Source organism: Pyxicephalus adspersus, chromosome Z (genome assembly GCF_032062135.1).
Source record: "Pyxicephalus adspersus chromosome Z, UCB_Pads_2.0, whole genome shotgun sequence".
NCBI lineage: Eukaryota > Metazoa > Chordata > Amphibia > Anura > Pyxicephalidae > Pyxicephalus > Pyxicephalus adspersus.
The window spans coordinates 4161184-4179446 of record NC_092871.1 but is presented as its reverse complement, the minus strand read 5'-3'; the positions used below and the strand labels follow the sequence as shown (position 1 = coordinate 4179446).

General features: G+C 40.9%; 1 protein-coding gene across 3 annotated transcripts in view; it reads right to left on the bottom strand.

The window, feature by feature from the left end:
- ZDHHC9 (zDHHC palmitoyltransferase 9) overlaps nucleotides 1-18263 on the bottom strand; it is a 42478-nt gene that overhangs the window by 3261 nt on the left and 20954 nt on the right. The window contains exons 1-9 of one of the 3 annotated variants that reach the window (XM_072429307.1): nucleotides 16605-16698; nucleotides 12700-12992; nucleotides 10021-10181; nucleotides 6849-7007; nucleotides 5326-5463; nucleotides 4562-4608; nucleotides 2427-2531; nucleotides 1203-1306; nucleotides 393-480 (exon numbers count right to left, since the gene is read on the bottom strand). In XM_072429307.1, the coding sequence (XP_072285408.1) occupies nucleotides 393-480; nucleotides 1203-1306; nucleotides 2427-2531; nucleotides 4562-4608; nucleotides 5326-5463; nucleotides 6849-7007; nucleotides 10021-10181; nucleotides 12700-12866 (969 nt within the window). In that variant the 5' untranslated portion in view covers nucleotides 12867-12992; nucleotides 16605-16698. The other 2 variants (XM_072429306.1, XM_072429305.1) reach the window with 2 other exon arrangements.

Sequence of the window (18263 nt, the reverse complement as noted above, 5' to 3'; positions counted from 1 at the left end):
GGCTTACAATCTATTAAGATATGTGGGGTTGGCAGTACAGAAGGTGGCCTTACAGCCCATTGGGAAATTAAGAACAAATACAGAAAGAAAGCTTACAACTGTCCTTAAAAAGAAGCACTCTACAGGGGAGAAAAGAGCGGCTTACTCGGGGCTACAGCATTGTGATAAAGGCGATATCATTACATAACAAGCTGACCTACCCATTTCACAGATTTGGGTGAACAAAGGTCAGTAGGTTACTAATATTATGAAAATGTTAATCATCAATTAAGTATTTGCACAATACACTGATCAAGCACCGGCAGAATACTTTAGAGTTTGTTGATCATAGGGCCAAGAAATTGTACAAGATTAGACGATATTTAAAATTTTAACAGCTTAGACAAACTTACAGAATCTTGCTGAGGGTTGCTGTTTTCCTGCTCAGACTGTACTGGAAGACTTGTAGGCTCCTGTAAAATCCCTCTTCTGTCCAGCACACTGCAAAGAGACAATGGGAGAGGAGTCAGGTATTATCCTAAAGATTACTGGCAAAGAACCATTTAAGACCATTGAAGTGTCTCTTTAAAAATGTGTGCACATTTAGCCAAAAGTTTGTTGGTGATCATTGGTGTATACTGCTATTGTTCACAATTAAAGTTCCGATTCATCCCAAAGGTCTTCAGTAGGGTTGAGGTTGGACTTGGGGCAAGACACCTAACCTCCTCATACCATGTGTGTTAAAAAACCTTGACAAAACCCTTTCCATAAAGCTTAAAGTACAAAATGGACTAAAATATCTTTGTATGCTGTAGTATTAGCAGTACCCTAAAACAGAACTCAGATGTTGGGGAATGGGAGGTAATTCCAAACTCTTTTTGCACATTAAATGCATTTAAAAATGTGACATGAACTCCCCTCAAGGATGCTCCATGCAGAATCATTTCTAACTTTAATTTTTGGCATGCCACAGCCTTGGCACGGAGCTGCTAGGAAGCCCGCATCAGCCAAGCTGCAGATTCACCATTTGGATGAAGTTTAACGTTGCAGCAGAGCCCAGTGAATTCAGAATTACCTGCAGAGTCCAGAAACTTCCAGACTACATGCGTTCTTCTAGAGAATTCTAGATAAGCAATTCAAAGGAGTTCTATTTCACTGCTGATTGAAGAAAGGGTTGTTTGCTCGATAAAAAAAGAACTAAACGCAAGAAAACTCCACCATACCTGGGCTGAACTGGACCGCACAACACTTCGCAGCAATTCTTCACAATGTTGGCATGACTATACGGGTTCTGTACGCGATTTTTACCTGTCCAAGACCCTTTAATCTGCAAAATGAAAAGATATATTGTTACTAACAAAGAATGATCACTGTAAATGTAACACAATCACCCTAAAAGGGAATTCCAAGAATCGTGCCTCAACCCCATCGCAACCGTATGAGCAAAATAGTTCCCAACTGCTACCATTTGGGTAAATGGAAACATTTGAGAGGTAAAATGTCAGTCTGAAATGACTTTTACTACTTATTGGAGCTTTTGTTACTACTATATCAAATGTAAGGTATGATCAGCAGAACGGTTTCACCATTGTGAATGTCAGGCTGGGGAGGAGCAGGATTCTATGCTTCACAGTGGGCAGCACGGTGGCTCAGGGGTTAGAACTCCGGCCTTTGCAGCGCTAGGTCCTAGGTTCGAATCCCAGCCAGGACACTATCTGCAGGGAGTTTGCAGGTTCTCCCCGTGTCTGCGTGGGTTTCCTCCGGGTACTCTGGTTTCCTCCCACATCCCAAAAACATGCAGTTAGGTTAATTGTCTTCCTCCTAAATTGACCTTAGACTATATTAATGACATATGACTATAGTAGGGACATTAGATTGTGAGCTCCTTTGAGGGACAGTTAGTGACATGACTATGGACTTTGTACAGCGCTGCGTAATATGATGGCGCTATATAAATACTGTGTAATAATAATAATAATAATCACAGTAATGGCATCAGATTGGGTGGTGACCATGTTTGGTTAATGCAATAATGTGTTAGGATTCCCTGTGCTATAATCACTGAAGCAGGGGATTTTGCTTATACACAATACTGATTATACACGGTCTGTCTATTGATATTTATTTATATGACAGTTCTAATGTTTGTCCCTTTAATATCCTCTCCATTCACAATGAAGCACCGATGTTGTCTCGTTTCCCACTGGTGGAAGGTGTGGAGCAGATCAGTTTCTGATATTTTCTTCTTTCCTGCATCCATTGACATAAAGCGTGTTCCTTTAATCACTGATTTAAGTTTAAGAGAAAGAAAAAAGTGCCAAATCTGGTGAATATGGAGGATGTTCCAGCGTAGTAATGTGTTTGTCAGTCACAGAAAGTGCTGTGTGAGAAGGAGCATTGTCCTGATGACATATATGAAAGAAAACATAAAACTTTCATCTACTTACATCTTCATTGGTCGTCTGGTTCAGAGATACCAGGAATGTATGGAATCCAGTTAATCCCACCACAGACCATAGTGTGAAGAAACAGATAAACACTTCCAGGACAGTGGGGAGGACAAGTTAAGGAGCTGCAACAATTCTGGGTTAACAAGTTTTACATTTATTTTAAAGACTTCAAGACAAACATACTAAACACCCTTTTATACAAGTCAATAGTAACAAATGTGGAAAATGCATATATTAGGATTAAAATACACTAAAATCTAACACTAATCTTCTGTACAATGAAAGCTAAAGTCTGGGTGCCGGACAGAATCCCCAACAATGGCACTGCGACCGAGAGATTTAAAACCCATTAAATGTTTAAACAATTGTGTATCTGTAACAATGGCTGCAATAAATACATTTTACAGATAACTGAAAAGGCAAAAAACTGGTTTCAGATACGGTCAAAAGTAGGAGTTATAAAACCAGAAAAAAAAGAGGCTTTTTATTAGCAAACACTTTTTCATTTATCTAAGGGTTGGCACACACCAAGTTATTGATTTTCCTAGGTTTAAGGAGTCCCAAACTATGTACACAGTAAATTTTACTGATATTTGGGGGTTCAGGTAACTCTGATAATCTGTAGGAATAAATCACACCAGGTGACAACTTTTAGCAATCATTCCTCTCCTGAGCCATTTCCAACAATCCCAGTCTGAAGATACCGAATCCCAGGACTTGGAGCAATACAAGGGGCTTATTATGGAAGAAATCTGTCTTTCATCATTCCTCATAACACTTTACGAGAAACCAAAATTCCATAATATGGGAACACAAATCTGGCTGGAGTGTGTGTAAATATTTTGTACATTATTATTAAACAGTATTTATATAGTGCCAACATATTCCACAGGCCTGTACAATAAATAGGGGTTCCAAATAACAGACAGATACAGACAGTGACTCAGGAGGAGGAGAGGACCCTGCCCCGAAGAGCTTACAATCTAAGAGGAGGGGGGGTAAAGAATGGTGGGAAGTAGTGGGGTTTAAGACACAGAAGAAGACGGGTAGGTGAAGTTAAAAAGATGGGTTTAAATGAGCAGAAAGTAACCAATGTGTACCAACGTGAAAATATGTGAGGAAATATGGTAACCATAATACGGGGGAAGACGTGAACAGTTTATTAGAAAGTAACTTGCCTTGCTCCTCTGGCATTCGGCCCCCTTTACCACTGTACAATGCTCTGGAATATGGTTGTCTAATGGGTCCTCCAATACAAAGCAGGACTGCTGGTCCTGCATTACACATGACTGTCAGAGCTGCAATTTGCCAGACAGAGAAAAGGATGGAGAAGGAACAGGGCATGGAGTGGGGAATAGGGCAAACATATCACCTTTTTTTATCATCCTCTCAGCAAAACAAACATTTAACCCCCCTAGCGTTCTAATTCTGTCCGTATTTTCAAGCAAAAAGCGTTACATTTTTTGTATGGAAATTTATTTTACATTGTAGGCCTATAATTCTTAGGCATAACTCACCGAAATATGTACAATATTTAATAAATTTAATAACAAACTTTTAAAAAAAAAAACACAAAAATCTATTAAAATATATAAAAATAGCGATACATGTAATATAACAGTATCATTATATATATATATATATTACATCTAGATTTCTTTGTATGGGACTCAATACAGCTATCCAATACAAATATGAATCCAATACAAAATTATTTGAATTTCCCGCCACTCCTCCCGCCCGCACCGATGCATTCATGGACGTCTCCGGGAAACCCCAGAGATCATCTCTGCATTCGCTGGCTGGAGATCGGAAGAATAGGACGTGTGCCGAAGACCTGCGGGGACCAGCAGGATGCGGGGGATGACAATGGAACAAGCTTTTTTTTAATCTTTTTAGTGACCCCGAGTGTGACTCAGGATTACTGCTTTTTCCATGGAAAATCCGTCCCGAGTCACACTCAGGATTACCGCTAGGGGGGTTAATTAGAAAGGGGCACCCTACAAGTAATGCAGACAGCTAAAAGAACCTGTGAGGGGTTCCACTTCTTCCCAACTCTGTCCCAAACAAAAAAAAGACTCCAGATTCATTTTAAAGCCAGTACTGGGTGATCTATCAGTTAAAGGATATGTTCCTGGACTTTCTTTCAGTGTATTCAGGAAGCCAACTTTTAAAGAATCTGGAACAGAAAAGATACATTATGAGAGAATTATAAAATTAATCATCCAAATACAAAAAAATTTAATCAAAAGGAAGCCTTGAAATGCCTACAAAAAGACAAATCCGGAGGTTTTTTTGTTCTGGGCATGCGTCACTCTTCTACAGAATGCATTTGTACCTTTGGTGCATCATGTGAGGTTGCATGCCTCGGCACATTACCGGGCCATTCTTTATATTTGGCACCTCAACTAAGCAGACACAATTCCATCCGACATGTATTGCAGTTCCCCACCATGCTTTTGAAATTAGTGCTAGTCTATTCTCTGGTAGGTTACATGTGCTGCCAGCTTTGTATTTGATTAAGTGAATTCTTTTAATGATATTTGCATCTTTTTATATAAGTGGAATTTTTTGTATGGTATTCAAATCTTTTTACTAACAACCCTATTCCCAGTGTTTTACCTCCCTTATGCTTTAGGGGGGGATACAGGACCGGTCACATGGACCAGATTCCATAGCACAATGACCGGTCTGAATTACAGGAAATGTCTGTATTTTGCGGTTGTTGAACAACGAAATACAACAATGATCTGGAAAAACAACCCAAAGAAAAACCAAGATTCAAAAAAGACCATCCGAGCCGGTTTTGTTTTGTTCAGTTTTGACTATCCCCGACTACCAATGACTTGTTCCTGACATTTCATAGTAACAAAAAAAAATGAATCCAAGAACTTACTTAGAACAACATAGACGATGTTGAAGGCGAATATGTAAATGGTCAGAAGGGACAAGGACAGGATGAAGAGGTAGAAGTAGCGATAATTCCTCTTTCCAACGCAGTTCCCCACCCATGGACAGTGATGGTCAAAACGCTCTGCGGGAACACAAAATATGCAAGGTTATTATTATAAAAGAATATCATCAGCATAAATGCCATACAAATGTAATAAAAATATAACCATCAGTTCTTCACACAAGCTACATACAGAACACAAAATATCTAATGCTAAAAACATTTTTGCTTTTCAATTTGGGTATAATGTGGCAGAAGGAAAACCTCTATTAGCTTTAAAATTATCAGCAGAACATGAATTTAAAATAATAATAATGTGATATAGGAACATCATATGAAGGGCATAAAGTTTATGGCTTAGGGTGACAACACTCACTGACCCTATTGTATTTATATGGCTTGTTGGTCATCAATATGGTCCCGACATTTGTAGCTGTAACAGCCTTCATTCTTCTAGAAAAGGCTTTCTATAAAGATTTTGGGGTGATTTAGGGAATTTGTAGCCATTTATGAGGGCAGGTACTGATGATGTTGGATGGGATTTCCTTGCTCGCAGTGTTTCAGTTCATCCCAATGATGTTCAGTAGGGTTGAGGACTGGAAACTCGAGTTTCTCCACACCAAGCTGGTGACCCCATGTCTTTATGGAGCTTTGTACACAGGGGCATGGTTAGGAGGGAACATAAAAGGGTCCCCACCAAACTGTGACCACAAGGCTAGAAGAGCACGATTGTCTACAATGTCTTCGTATGATGTAGAATAAAAAGAAGAACAAACACTTGTGAGGCCATGTGCTGATCTTGGATGAGAAGACCCGGCTCACCATTCGAAATATCCCAAAAGTGTTCAGTAGGTTTGAGGCCAGGGCTCTGTGCTGCACACTCGCGTTCCTCCACACCAAAATGGTGACCCCATATCTTAATGGAGTTAGCTTGGTACCCCGGGCACAGTCGTGGAGTAACAGTAAAAGGTCTTCACCCAACTGTGACCACAAGATTGGAGAAGCACAATTGTTTACAAAGTAAATGTAGAATAAAAGGAACCCTGGAGAAGGAGCTTGTGAGGTCAGGTGCTGATGTTAAATGAGAAGATCGGATTCACCATTCCAACTATCCCATATGTGTTCAATAGGGTTGAGGTCAGGGCTTTGTGCAGGACACTCGAGTTCCACCACATTAGACTGGTCATGCCATGTCTGTATAGAGCTGGCTTTGTACCCCAGGGCACGGTTATGGTGGAACAGAAGAGTCTTCAACAAACTGTGACCACATGGCTGGAGGAGCACAATTATCTACAATGTCCTTGTACGATGGAGAATGACCAGGACCATCACTGGAAAAAACCTAAACTCATTCATTGCAGGATCCTATATATTGTATACATCACATTCCCAACATCATATCTAGGCACAATGTATACCGAATATGCGAATACTGTAAATCAGCACACTCGCCTCTAGTTACTCACCCACACAATTATCGCAAATACTGCAGTGCGACGCTCGAGGAGGCCGGAAGATCTTGCACGTGTAGCAATATTTCAGCTTAACGATCTGATTGTTGATTTGGACATTCTTAATACGAGGTGGCGGGCGCTGACCTTGTGGCACATTTCCATTGGCTGCCTCTGAAAGAAGAAATCAGATGATGAACTCGTGCTGGCTTTGTCATTAGATGCAGTCAGCCTGTACTTATGGGGTTGGAGTTGCACAGTTTTATTGCGTATGATCAATTTACATTGTTTCTAAACTTTAACAGTAACAAGAAGCATTTTATAATGTTTAAAAATTCTGCTATCCTGAAATCTTTACTGTAGCTTCTCATATCCTATAGGTGGCGCTGTTCACTGTAAAAAATTCCTATTCACATAAAGAGCAATATTAGGCGCATGGAATAGATCAAAACATTAATTCGTTAAAACAATTCTATTTTTCACAATTAAAAAAAAAATCTTTTTTTTATTTTTAATGTAATGTTGATTGGTAAATCATTGCACTAAAATCAAAACCACTTTTTGTGTTGGTTTTAATATTTGATTGGATAAAATTGCTCGCCAGGTACATAGAATTTACCTATAGTCTGCAACAAGAGTAAATTTAGATTGATCCGAATATTGATCCATAATATTACCAAGAAAGAAAAAAACATGGTGCCAGATTTATTACCATGCTCCAAGACTGGAGAATATAGACTTTTCTAGAAGAACCAGGGAGATCCAGCAAACCTGAAATGGACTTCTCAAGAAATCATTCAATCTTGACCGGATTTCATCTGGATCACCCAGCTTCACTCATGATATTCTACCCTCTTGGTGTTAAAGAGCTTTAATAAATCAGGTCCAATATGTATGCCTAGCAATATAAAGAGGTCATTGGGGTCCATTTGCACATTTATCGCACTTAGTGTTAAGACACGATACTGAAATGAAAAGGTTCCAGTGCACCATAATGCACAATAAAAATTCAAACATAGCTTTTTTTTTACAATGCACAATACATATGGTGATTATTAACAATGATTTATTTCTACTTTCCTGGAAATGAAGAAATCCAAAGTGAAGGAAATCCCCTCTTTCAGGTAATTAAATGGGTGTCCAGATTAGATTTTTTTCCCTATTAGAGACGACACAAAATTTCCTTAACACACAATCCCATAATAATGGCCCCTTTGTCACTTTATTCTAAAATCACCCAAAAAAATGGCTTTGGCTATTTATTAAATTCTCCCCGGCCCCTTTTAGCAGGGTGCACCGCCCGGCACTTTTCAATAACCATCCGGCTGTTTTGGGGGGGTTACTGAAAAGTTGGGTCACAAAGCAGGGCCACCGCTTGCCTACAGCTTCTTCCCACCCAGCTTCAAAAGAATTCTGGAGAGAATACTGTTATGATTCTGCAGAGAAGAATTTTAATTTTAAGTACCAAGACAGGAGATAAAATGGAAGGAAGGAATACAGAAAAAACAGCTAAAGGCAGCACATTAACCGTTAATAAAAATGGCATTTACAGAAAAGTGCTGAGGTCACTCTAACGAGGCTCGGAGAGAAAATATTTTAATGCCTGGTGTGCAAAATGATATTTCTGGCCATCATTCCCTGCAGACATTTTGCCGTGTAAGGTTAGGTGACTCACAGAGAACCCACACGGAGAGCCCTCTGCTTTCCCGATCAGAGTGACACAGGTTTATGGATCTAATCTGACAGCATTCTACTTCCAATTAAATGTGAATCATTAAAGATTACGGAGAGATTTCTTCTTTTCTATGTGCTGGTAAAATGTTCTGATACTTACAGGAGGTGGGGGTTGAAAAAACCTGGTGGGGAAGAAAAGGAGCAAAAGATGGACGATGATTTGGGCATTCAGGCGAGCAAATGAAAGGCAGCAGAGTGGACAAGCATATGATAGCCAAGGAGTGGGCAGGAAAGTGGCTGAAGGATAGCAAGAGTGGGCAAGGAAAAGAAAACAAGGGCAGGTGGGTGAGATAGAGAGTCGGTAGGCAGGTAAGTAAAAGCTAATGGTGGAGCAAGCAGCAGACAAAGTGGGCAAAAGATAGCCAGGGAGTGGGCAAGTAGGCAAGCAAAATAAAACGGGATTTGAAAACGCAAGCAGATGAATTGAAGGAAACCAAGAAATGCCAGGACAACCTTGTACCCGTTTCTTTTTTGGTCTGCCCACCATCCAGCAATAGGCAAGGGCCAGGTTGGAGGATGCACAGAAAAGCAGGTAGGCAAGCAGAATATAACCAAAGATCTGCAACACAAGTAAAAAATGGCAGGTGATAGTGGGGGTAGGAGCAGCTGAGCAATAAAATAACTACCAGAAAGCCAGCAAGCAGGATAAAAGATGGCCAGGGATCAGGCAAGTAGAAAGCATAAGGAAGCAAGATAAAGGCCAAGCAAGTGAGCAAAACTTGGCAAGAGGGAAGCATACGACAGCAAGGTAAAGGCTAGGCAGGTGAGCAAAAGATGTCCAGAGATCAGGCAAGCCAAGGACACCAGAATAAGAAGCTTGCAAGAAAATGCCAAGTAAGGGAATAGACTGGTGGGCAGCCAAAGATTGGCAGGGAGCAAGCAAGTGGGCATACACAATATGGCCTGGGTGCAGGTGGTCAAGTGGGCGAGTAAAAGGAGGAAAAAAGAAAGCGTGAAACAGGGACAAAGAGCAAGCAATAGAGAAGAAGGAAGAAAATAGCTCATCACCGATCACAAGCAATTACTCACCCAGAATAGTAATAAACATGCTTTAACAAGGATTCATTGTCTCCGTCACATGTTAATTTCCGAAGCAGAGACCATGTAAATTATAGGTTTCTACTTGTTTCCCCTTCCTTTGCTTGGAATAAAAACATCTACAGTATATAAAGATGCATTCTTTTCTGGTAGCACATGCTCCACGCCTCAATCACTAAATATAGAAGAGGTCACCAAAAAAAGTCACATTCCAGATCTGAGTAAACTGCAGGGGAATAAATCGGGGACACTGACCGCAGCTTGCTGCAGAGAAATATTTCTGCTAAACTAATTTATTCCTGTAACTTAGGATAGAAGAAAAAATATAAAAACAATACACATTTTGTATAAATAAAGAAACATTTGGGTAAAAAGAATTGTCAATGTGCCGATTCCCCCCACTCCCCTCACTTACCAATCTCCATTTCAATGAAAGCCGCCTCATCCGGCAATGCCCGGGGTATGACCCCGGGATCACTAAAACTTGTCCGTAACAGAGTGGCCATGGATAAAAGGAAGAGAACAGCTGCAAACACTGGGATTGCCGGGGAAAGCTGCACCGCTAGATAGCGACACCTGCGTGAAAAATATATCAGTATTAACAACTTATCCATCTGTATCCAAAATGGTAACATGGCACTGCATCGCTATGCCAATTGCCATTTATTGTCACTGCTTTCTTGTTTAATACATTGTAAATACAAGTTTCAGAATCCTGATGCATTTTCAAACATGGCATGGCGAGCATTTCTGTGACTATGACTGTACACAGGTGGCACAATTGTGTAGAGGCAGCACAGGTGACTGGCATAATGCCTAGTGGTGGCACAGGTGACAGACACAAGACGCCTGTGCCAGACATGACAGTGTGAAAATAACTATCCTAACACGATAACTTATTTATCTGCCATGTACAAACTGGTCTGACTGCTTTGAGGTGACATTACAAATCACATTTCACAAGGCAAAAATAGCTATCATACCACACGGGTAAAGTCATATCGCTTCACCTGGGTGTAACCGACAGGTTTTGGCACTGCATCGAGGCTGCCAGGTGGGACAATGGAAGGGAAGTGGTTAGCAGGGTTCACGATGAAATAACACACTTAAACATTTCTTATTGTATTATTGAGCACAGAACTATTTGACACATTGCATATATCCAGGATTTTGTGAAAATTTGCGGCACTTCTGGAAAATTTGGGCAAGTGGATTTAGGTTTATCAAAGTGCCCCTGGGAACATGAACAAGAATCTGTAACGGGTATGCGAGGGTTGAATTGGTCACCCAGTTGGTCTTTATTCCTCAATCTGGATTTAGTTCTGGATCTACAGTTGTCAGGGTCACAGGAAATCCTCACTGGGCTCCAGTACAGGGAAATGCATCGGCCGCCATTGCTAACCGGTTTGCCTGAAGATGCCTGGCTGTCATGCTGATACTTTGGCTTTGCAACAGTAAAATCTATCTTGGGACATATTAGTGCAGTCATCTATGGTTTAACTCCCCTAGCGATAATCCAGAGTGACTGAGGGTGGATTTTACGTGCAAATAGCAGTAATCCCAAATCACACTCGGGGTAGCTTTAACCTAAAAAAAGACCCTTACCTTGCTCTGTTGTCGTCCCCCCGTTGTCCTGCTGGTCCCCATAGGTCCTCCTGGGGACACGTCCTCCTCCCCCGATCTTCTGTCGCGCAATGCAGAGACGATCCCTGGGGTTTCCCAGTGACGTTGGTGCGTGCGTCGGTGTGGGCAGGCGGATTGGTGAGAAAATTCAAATAATTTTGTATTGGATTCAACACAAGATAGCTGTACTGAGTCCAAAACAAAGGAACTTTCATATAATATAATTACATATTTACTACTACTACTACTGCTACTACTGTACACTTACATTACATGTTTAGCTTTAACTTTATTTTTGTGTTTTTTTATTTAAAGTTTATTATTAAATTTAATAAATATTGAACTTATTTCGGTGAGTTATGCCTAAGAATTATAGGTCTACAATGTAAAAAAAATTCCATGCAAAAAAATGTATTTTTGTATTCCATGCAATGTTTTGCATAGAAATGTGAACGGAATTAGAACGCTAGGGAGGTTAATAACATTTAGCATTCCAATCGGTTGGATTAATATAGGCGAGAGATGGGAACAGCAACATCATATATATGGCACTCATTAGCTATCAAAAATATTAGTCCTTTTCCTTGTGCAAACTGCAGTTTATCGTTTTAATCAGTTTTTTTACTCGCCATACATTGGTCAGTGAATGCTTTATTCACAGTTGGTGAACAATCAATATTTCCCTATTGATCTGGCATAGCTGCTGTGCACCAAATGACCAACCCAACTGAGCGCTGCTGCACTCCCATTTCCAGATCCAACAATTTAACATTAACCAGGAAAAATTGTGTTTAACAACTAACAGTCAATGGGATCGCCCCATGTTCATGTTTTCAAAGCAAAGAACACATCCATTGGCTGATGGTTTGATGGGAGCACTCCCTGCTATTTTGCATTACACTGTAGGGAGTGGAGATTGGGGGGTCCCAGTTTGGCGCTTGGGAGTGGATGTTGGGTGTGAATGGCACTGGGAGTTCTCAATTAATGATCAATCAAAAAGCAATAATTGAAATAGATTTAGCGATTTGCTTGTGAATGACATGTAATCTATTGAGTGTATTGCAGACTTAGGGCTGTGTTTTTCCTTGATGCAATTTTGCAAAGCCAATGGAAATGCATGAAATGGCCGAGACAAAGCGTTAAGCCACCATATATAAACTTTTCATATGCATTGACATTTCCTCCGAAAGGGCACTGCAACGCATGACAATGAAAGCTTGAACATTGACATGGTTATGGATCATATACACTAAAAGACAGAACACAACATCAAAATTCTAAACCTAGCCTAAAATAAATCCAAACAAACTCAAAGGACAGTTCCAAGTAAACCCATGGATTATGTTATGGAACCAATCCCATAACAATCATAGCATAAAAGAGAAAAATACCAATATGGGACTTCAGCATCATAAAAAAAGCTAGTGAGGTTATTTGCAACATTCATTAGATGAACGTTTGGTGAACTTACTCAAAAGCAAAGAAAAGTGAGCATGTCCCCATGATGAGAATGAGCGTCAGGTAGAAGATTCCTTTCTGTCTGGCCATCATGACACGCCCGTCGCAGCAGAAGGTGTTTTTGCCGGGTAATTTTTCCCATTTCCGAGTCACTTTCTTTCTCACCATCATGACAGACATGGTTCCTTCTTAGTGTTTTGGCTTTATTTGGCAATTCGTTCCGTTGCTCCCCTTGGGTAATGCTATCCTAAGCTTTTCCAAACTGACCAGGCTGAGCACGGCAACATATTAGATGCAAAGGACGACCTGCAAATTAACAAAAGAGATTATTTAATGTGGTCGGGGAAGTCACACAGAGAAATATATCTGTAGGTGTGTTAGCATTTCCTTAGAAAGCAAACTGTCTTCCTGTCTACGTGAACCACATAATGTTTAGTTTTCTTTCTCATTGAAGATCCACAGTGCTCAATAGAACAAGTTCAACATTTGTGAACATGGACAACCTAAATGGACTTCTAGGTAACTTTATGAATGTTTCTGAAACGTCACATAACACAGTAATAGTGTTTTACTCTGAAATTCTGTAGACGAGTGGTCAGAAAGTGTGTGGGGCCACACATGACAAATCTGGTTGTTGCAACAGGAATCCAGTAAGCCCTATAAGTCTGTTATCTTTCTATCGTCCCCCTATACCTTGCTCCAACCTCCTAATGCTCATCCTCCTAGTATGTCCCTTTTTCCATCATCTTTGTCCTATGCCTAAACTGTCCAATGCCCCTGTATTGTGACCCAACTTATCCATAAATACCCAAAAACAGCCAGATGGCTAACAAAACATGCGGAGTGGTGCGCCTAGCAAAAAAAGCTGAGAACACTGAGCAACATTGGAATTTTTCAGAGTAGCTCCACCTTTTATCATGAAAATGCCAATCAATGACTTTACCGAGGAAGCACCCGTTATTAGATACAAGGTACATGGATGCAGAAGGAGGGAACAAACATTCATGCACACAAGATTTGATGATACATACAGACACCAAGATTATTAATATTATTCAGTATTTATATAGCGCCATCATATTATGCAGAGCTGTACAAGGTCCATAGTCACGTCACTAGCTGTTCCCCAAAGGAGCTCACAATCTAATGTCCCTACCATATATATCTGTCATTTATACAGTCTAAGGTCAATTTTTAGGGGGAAGCAAATTAACCTTACTGCATGATTTTGGGATGTGGGAGGAAACAGGAGTACCCAGAGGAAACCCACGCAGACACAGGGAGAACCTGCAAACTCCATGCAGATAATGTCCTGGCAAAGGCCAGAGTGCTAACCCCTAAGCCACCGTGCTGCCCGAGATTTACACGACTATCACTCCGAGCCACCTTCAGGAAGTAGATGGTGACTTTGGATGTTGCCGGTACAAACAATGGCGCCATTCTACTGAAGAGAGAAGCAGATAAACATAGTGCTGTGATATTACTTGGAATTGAAACCTAACCATTGATAAGCCTGCATAAATTATCCAATATTATAATAATAGATAATACATTCAGATTTCTCCAGAAAGTCAGATCTTGTTCCAACTTTTTCAAGTGCTTTACCATTGATCATTGAAGGGATCTATCCAATGATGAACCAAATGCCAACCCTCTAGATAATAGAGGTGCAACCTAAAGTCAGTTTGTGGTATCTGCTGCACACTACAGGGATTGCATTAAGACGGCTTTCTATGGTTCGGGCAAACCTGTTCGCTGCACTCCTAGGGGGCAAATGCTTCCTGCCATGAACATAGGAACTGGACAATACCACCCAAAGCAACCACCAACCCATGGGACTGTTGCCTGCCATGTTCATTACTGGCTGCATTGTTCTACCTAGAATTCTTTTTAGCCGAGTGGCCCCAGTGGTGGAGGCCCCTGTATTGTGACCAAACTTTTCAGTAACCATGCAAAACCAGGCAGGTGGTTACCAAAAAGTGCTGGGTGGTGCACCCGGAAAAACAGTTGGGGAGAACACCGGGCTGGTTTTCCAGTAGCATCTCCATTGTCTATAAAAGTAAAATGACCAAAAATTTGCTGCCAGGGCAAATCTGGAATGTTTGTCAAAAACCTATCCAACAGCAAAATGAACATCATCCCTAATCCAAATAAAAGTTCTTTACAGTCACAGGTAATCAGAGGCATCCTTAGGTGGCATTGCAGACGAAATCCAATAAGGAGGTCCTATGGGGAAGTGGTGCATGAGTGTAAATTGGCAATATATTGCAAAGGTGTGGCAGGGTTTATAAAGTTCCCCCAGCGAGCAGGCCCCTCTCTCCATATTGCTCCCCAATGCCCCAATCTACACACAAACACGGAAGATCTATAAGTCTCCATCACAGCTCATCCTCGTACATACAGCGCTCACAGCCGGACATTTGTGTGAGCCGTGTAAGACTCTGCAGGCTTCCACCAGGCAACTCAGCAGACGCTAAGCAGTTTATTGGTTCATGCTGGGACATCGAATATTCAGCGCAGCATCACAGCAATAATCAATCCCCTGACTGGCTTCAAACGATTTCTATGTACATACAAAATGGAGCTGAAATCTCCCAATTCATCCATTCCTGAGAGTAATATATGTTTACTGCAGGCATTGTGTTGCTGAGTCAAAGAAAAATTTTCCCATTGCCAACAGCAGCTTTATTAATTAATAGGAGAGGGAAATTGTCCAAAGCAATCTCACAGACCCCCGCTACAAGGGGAGGAGGGGGGACACCACGGTGGATGGACCGGTGCTTCCTTAGTATCTAATTTTTTGCTCATGTAAGCAAAAGAGAATTCCAATAATTGTCCATGGGTGCAGCTTTCTACAGGTCATCGGTTTGCATTGACCATAAATTATTCCTCCAATTCAGGTGCATTGTTCTCCCCCAATTTTTTGTATGCTGGGTGGGAAGAAGCTGTAGACGGGTGGTGGCCCTGTATTGGTGACCCAACTTTTCAGTAACTACCCAAAAGCAGCTGGGTGGTGCGCTCAGCTAAAATGGGCTGGGGGGGCGCACAGAGGTGAATGGGTGCATAAGGGTGGGGGTCTCTTTTATTTCTTTTGCTTTTAATTTTACTATAATACTATTACAAGTGTGTAAAAAAATGTGCAGGTTCACCTTACGGTGGAATCAGGAGTCTATTCTGCATTGACCTTTACCAGGAAGGGTACAGAAAGATCACAATTTGTTGGGCCTTTGGTCATGCAATAGCCCTCACCTTCCAAGCGATCAGGGAAGCTTGCCTCCGGGTACATGGAATTTCTCATAGCAAGTTCCCAAAAGATGAAAATGGAGAACCATGACTATGCATTGAGTGCTCTACATGGGCACTATAAGACAGAGCATTGTCACCTAATAACGGACTTTCATGGCCGGGTGACCAAAGTCTATTTTAATGAAAGCTGCAGATTTATAAACAGACAATTCTTGAAATACCATCAATATGTTAAAAATGATATGCAATTGAGTTTATATATGGTCTTCTGCAGACCTGAATGCAGACCAGGAGATCCAATTTATATTTGCTAAAAACCTTATTCTGCTTTAACAAGCAAAAAAAAATAAAATAAAAAAGTAACCCCCCAAAAAACGGCACCGATCCCCCATGGAGTGACTCCAAACATTAATTCAGGATTAGGCAGGTGCACTACGCCGACCCCGCTGCCGCACATCAGTTAAAGGCACATTAGAGTTATATTTATATTCCTCCATTACCTGCCAATCGACACCACAGAAAATAGGTCAGGCACCGCATGAAACCACACAGATCCAAAAAGGAGCTTTGTGCTGCGGATAGCGAGACCCCCGCCCACCTTTTCCGCTTTCAAGATTTCTGCTTTGGAGGTGATTAGAAGTTTTTATTTTTTCTTTACAGCAAAGCTTCTACCTGGGGACGTCAAAGGTCGCCGCAGCGGAGGTGACACTGAAGTCATTACGGTATCTGGAGCGGGCTGAGCACACACAGCAATCAGCTTAATAAGTAATATGGAATTTGACGTCTGATAGCAAAGTCTGATATTATTCGGAAGGCAGCAAACTGTCCTATGCTGCTTATTGGCTGCAGCGTATGTACACATTAACAGCTGCAGAAGGAAAATGACCAAAATATTCCATTCAGACTCCATACAGCAGAATTTTATTGGAATTAAAAATTGTTGACCTTTTTGGGCTCCTGGGGGGAACCTCTTCTATAATTTCCATATCCATAACTCAGTACAGTATAGTGTGGGGGTCAGTGGGAAGAATTCCTCTTACATTGCTGGCCATTGGGAAGAATGTCACCCTTACAGATAGCCAAAAAGATCATTGTTGTCAGTTGGAGAGGTGCAAACTGCTCATTGCTCAAGGAACCCTTAGCAACCTACGGAGGAACCCTGGTGTATATATTTGCTTTTGAAGGCAACATAAAATGGATAATTTAGTTGCAACAGTTATTTTCAGTCTTCAAATACAGGTTTGCAGGTTTCTTTAAAATAATCCCAGGTGATCATGCCATAAAGGACCTTGTTCATTCAACACTGCTCCCTTGGTGGAGACTTTGCAGTTGCGCTGACGCACTTAGCAAAGGCACGGTGCACCATTAGGAAGTAAATCCAGAGCAATGACATCCAGCATGAGTGCTTATAGACGGCCAATGGTTGGCTGCTGGAGATCTCAAAGACAGCAACTTAAAGGAAAAACAGAATTTCATGGCAAATGATTATAATACACATTACAAAATAAATGTCATCTGGTTAGGAATTAAAGCGATCAATTGGCACTTTGCCGTTTTTGTGCACGGTGTCATTCAACATGGAGTGCAATAGGGAAACCCATTTATTTTGAACTGCAGTGCTGATTCTTCATATGGGCGCATTAGAATTCACGTTACAGCTGTGATGCCATAGCGTTTTGGGGTGCCATTCAAAATGAGTGGCACCGCAATGCAATACGACAATGAGCACAAAAGTGCATGTCACTCCTACAAGCAATTCTAAGCTCTTTAAGGGAAATCTAAATGTTAGAATAACTTCCTTTTAATGCTTTCCAAAACTATATTTAGGGGTTAAAGATTATTCTACTACTGCCATCGTCCAAATGGAGATTTTTACCAATGAGATCTAATAATAAATTGCAGCAAATAATGCATTTAATATGGCTTGGTGGATAAAACCTTTATATTAAAAAATAATACCCTAGAATAAAAAAAAATAAAATAAACCTTTATATCAATGCAGTTTCTTCATTAGAGAATAACATGACATTCCAAGACATTTGTGCAGATTAGCAAGAGGCACAAAGATCAAACCGAGCTTGTAGATTTACTAATCAGAGGAAAGGTTTAGATAAAAACTGTAAAGTACAGGATTAGCCAAGGGGAAGTCAATGATTAGACCGGATCAATATACACATATACATTTGTGGTCAAATATACAAATCTTCCAGGCTCAGCTACAGACCTGAGATGGCCTACCAGCCGCCATGGCTCCTGCCCTCCATGGAGATTTTATGGTGGTTCTCCAATATTGGCATCCTTATGGGCGATTCAGCTGTCCACCAGCCACCA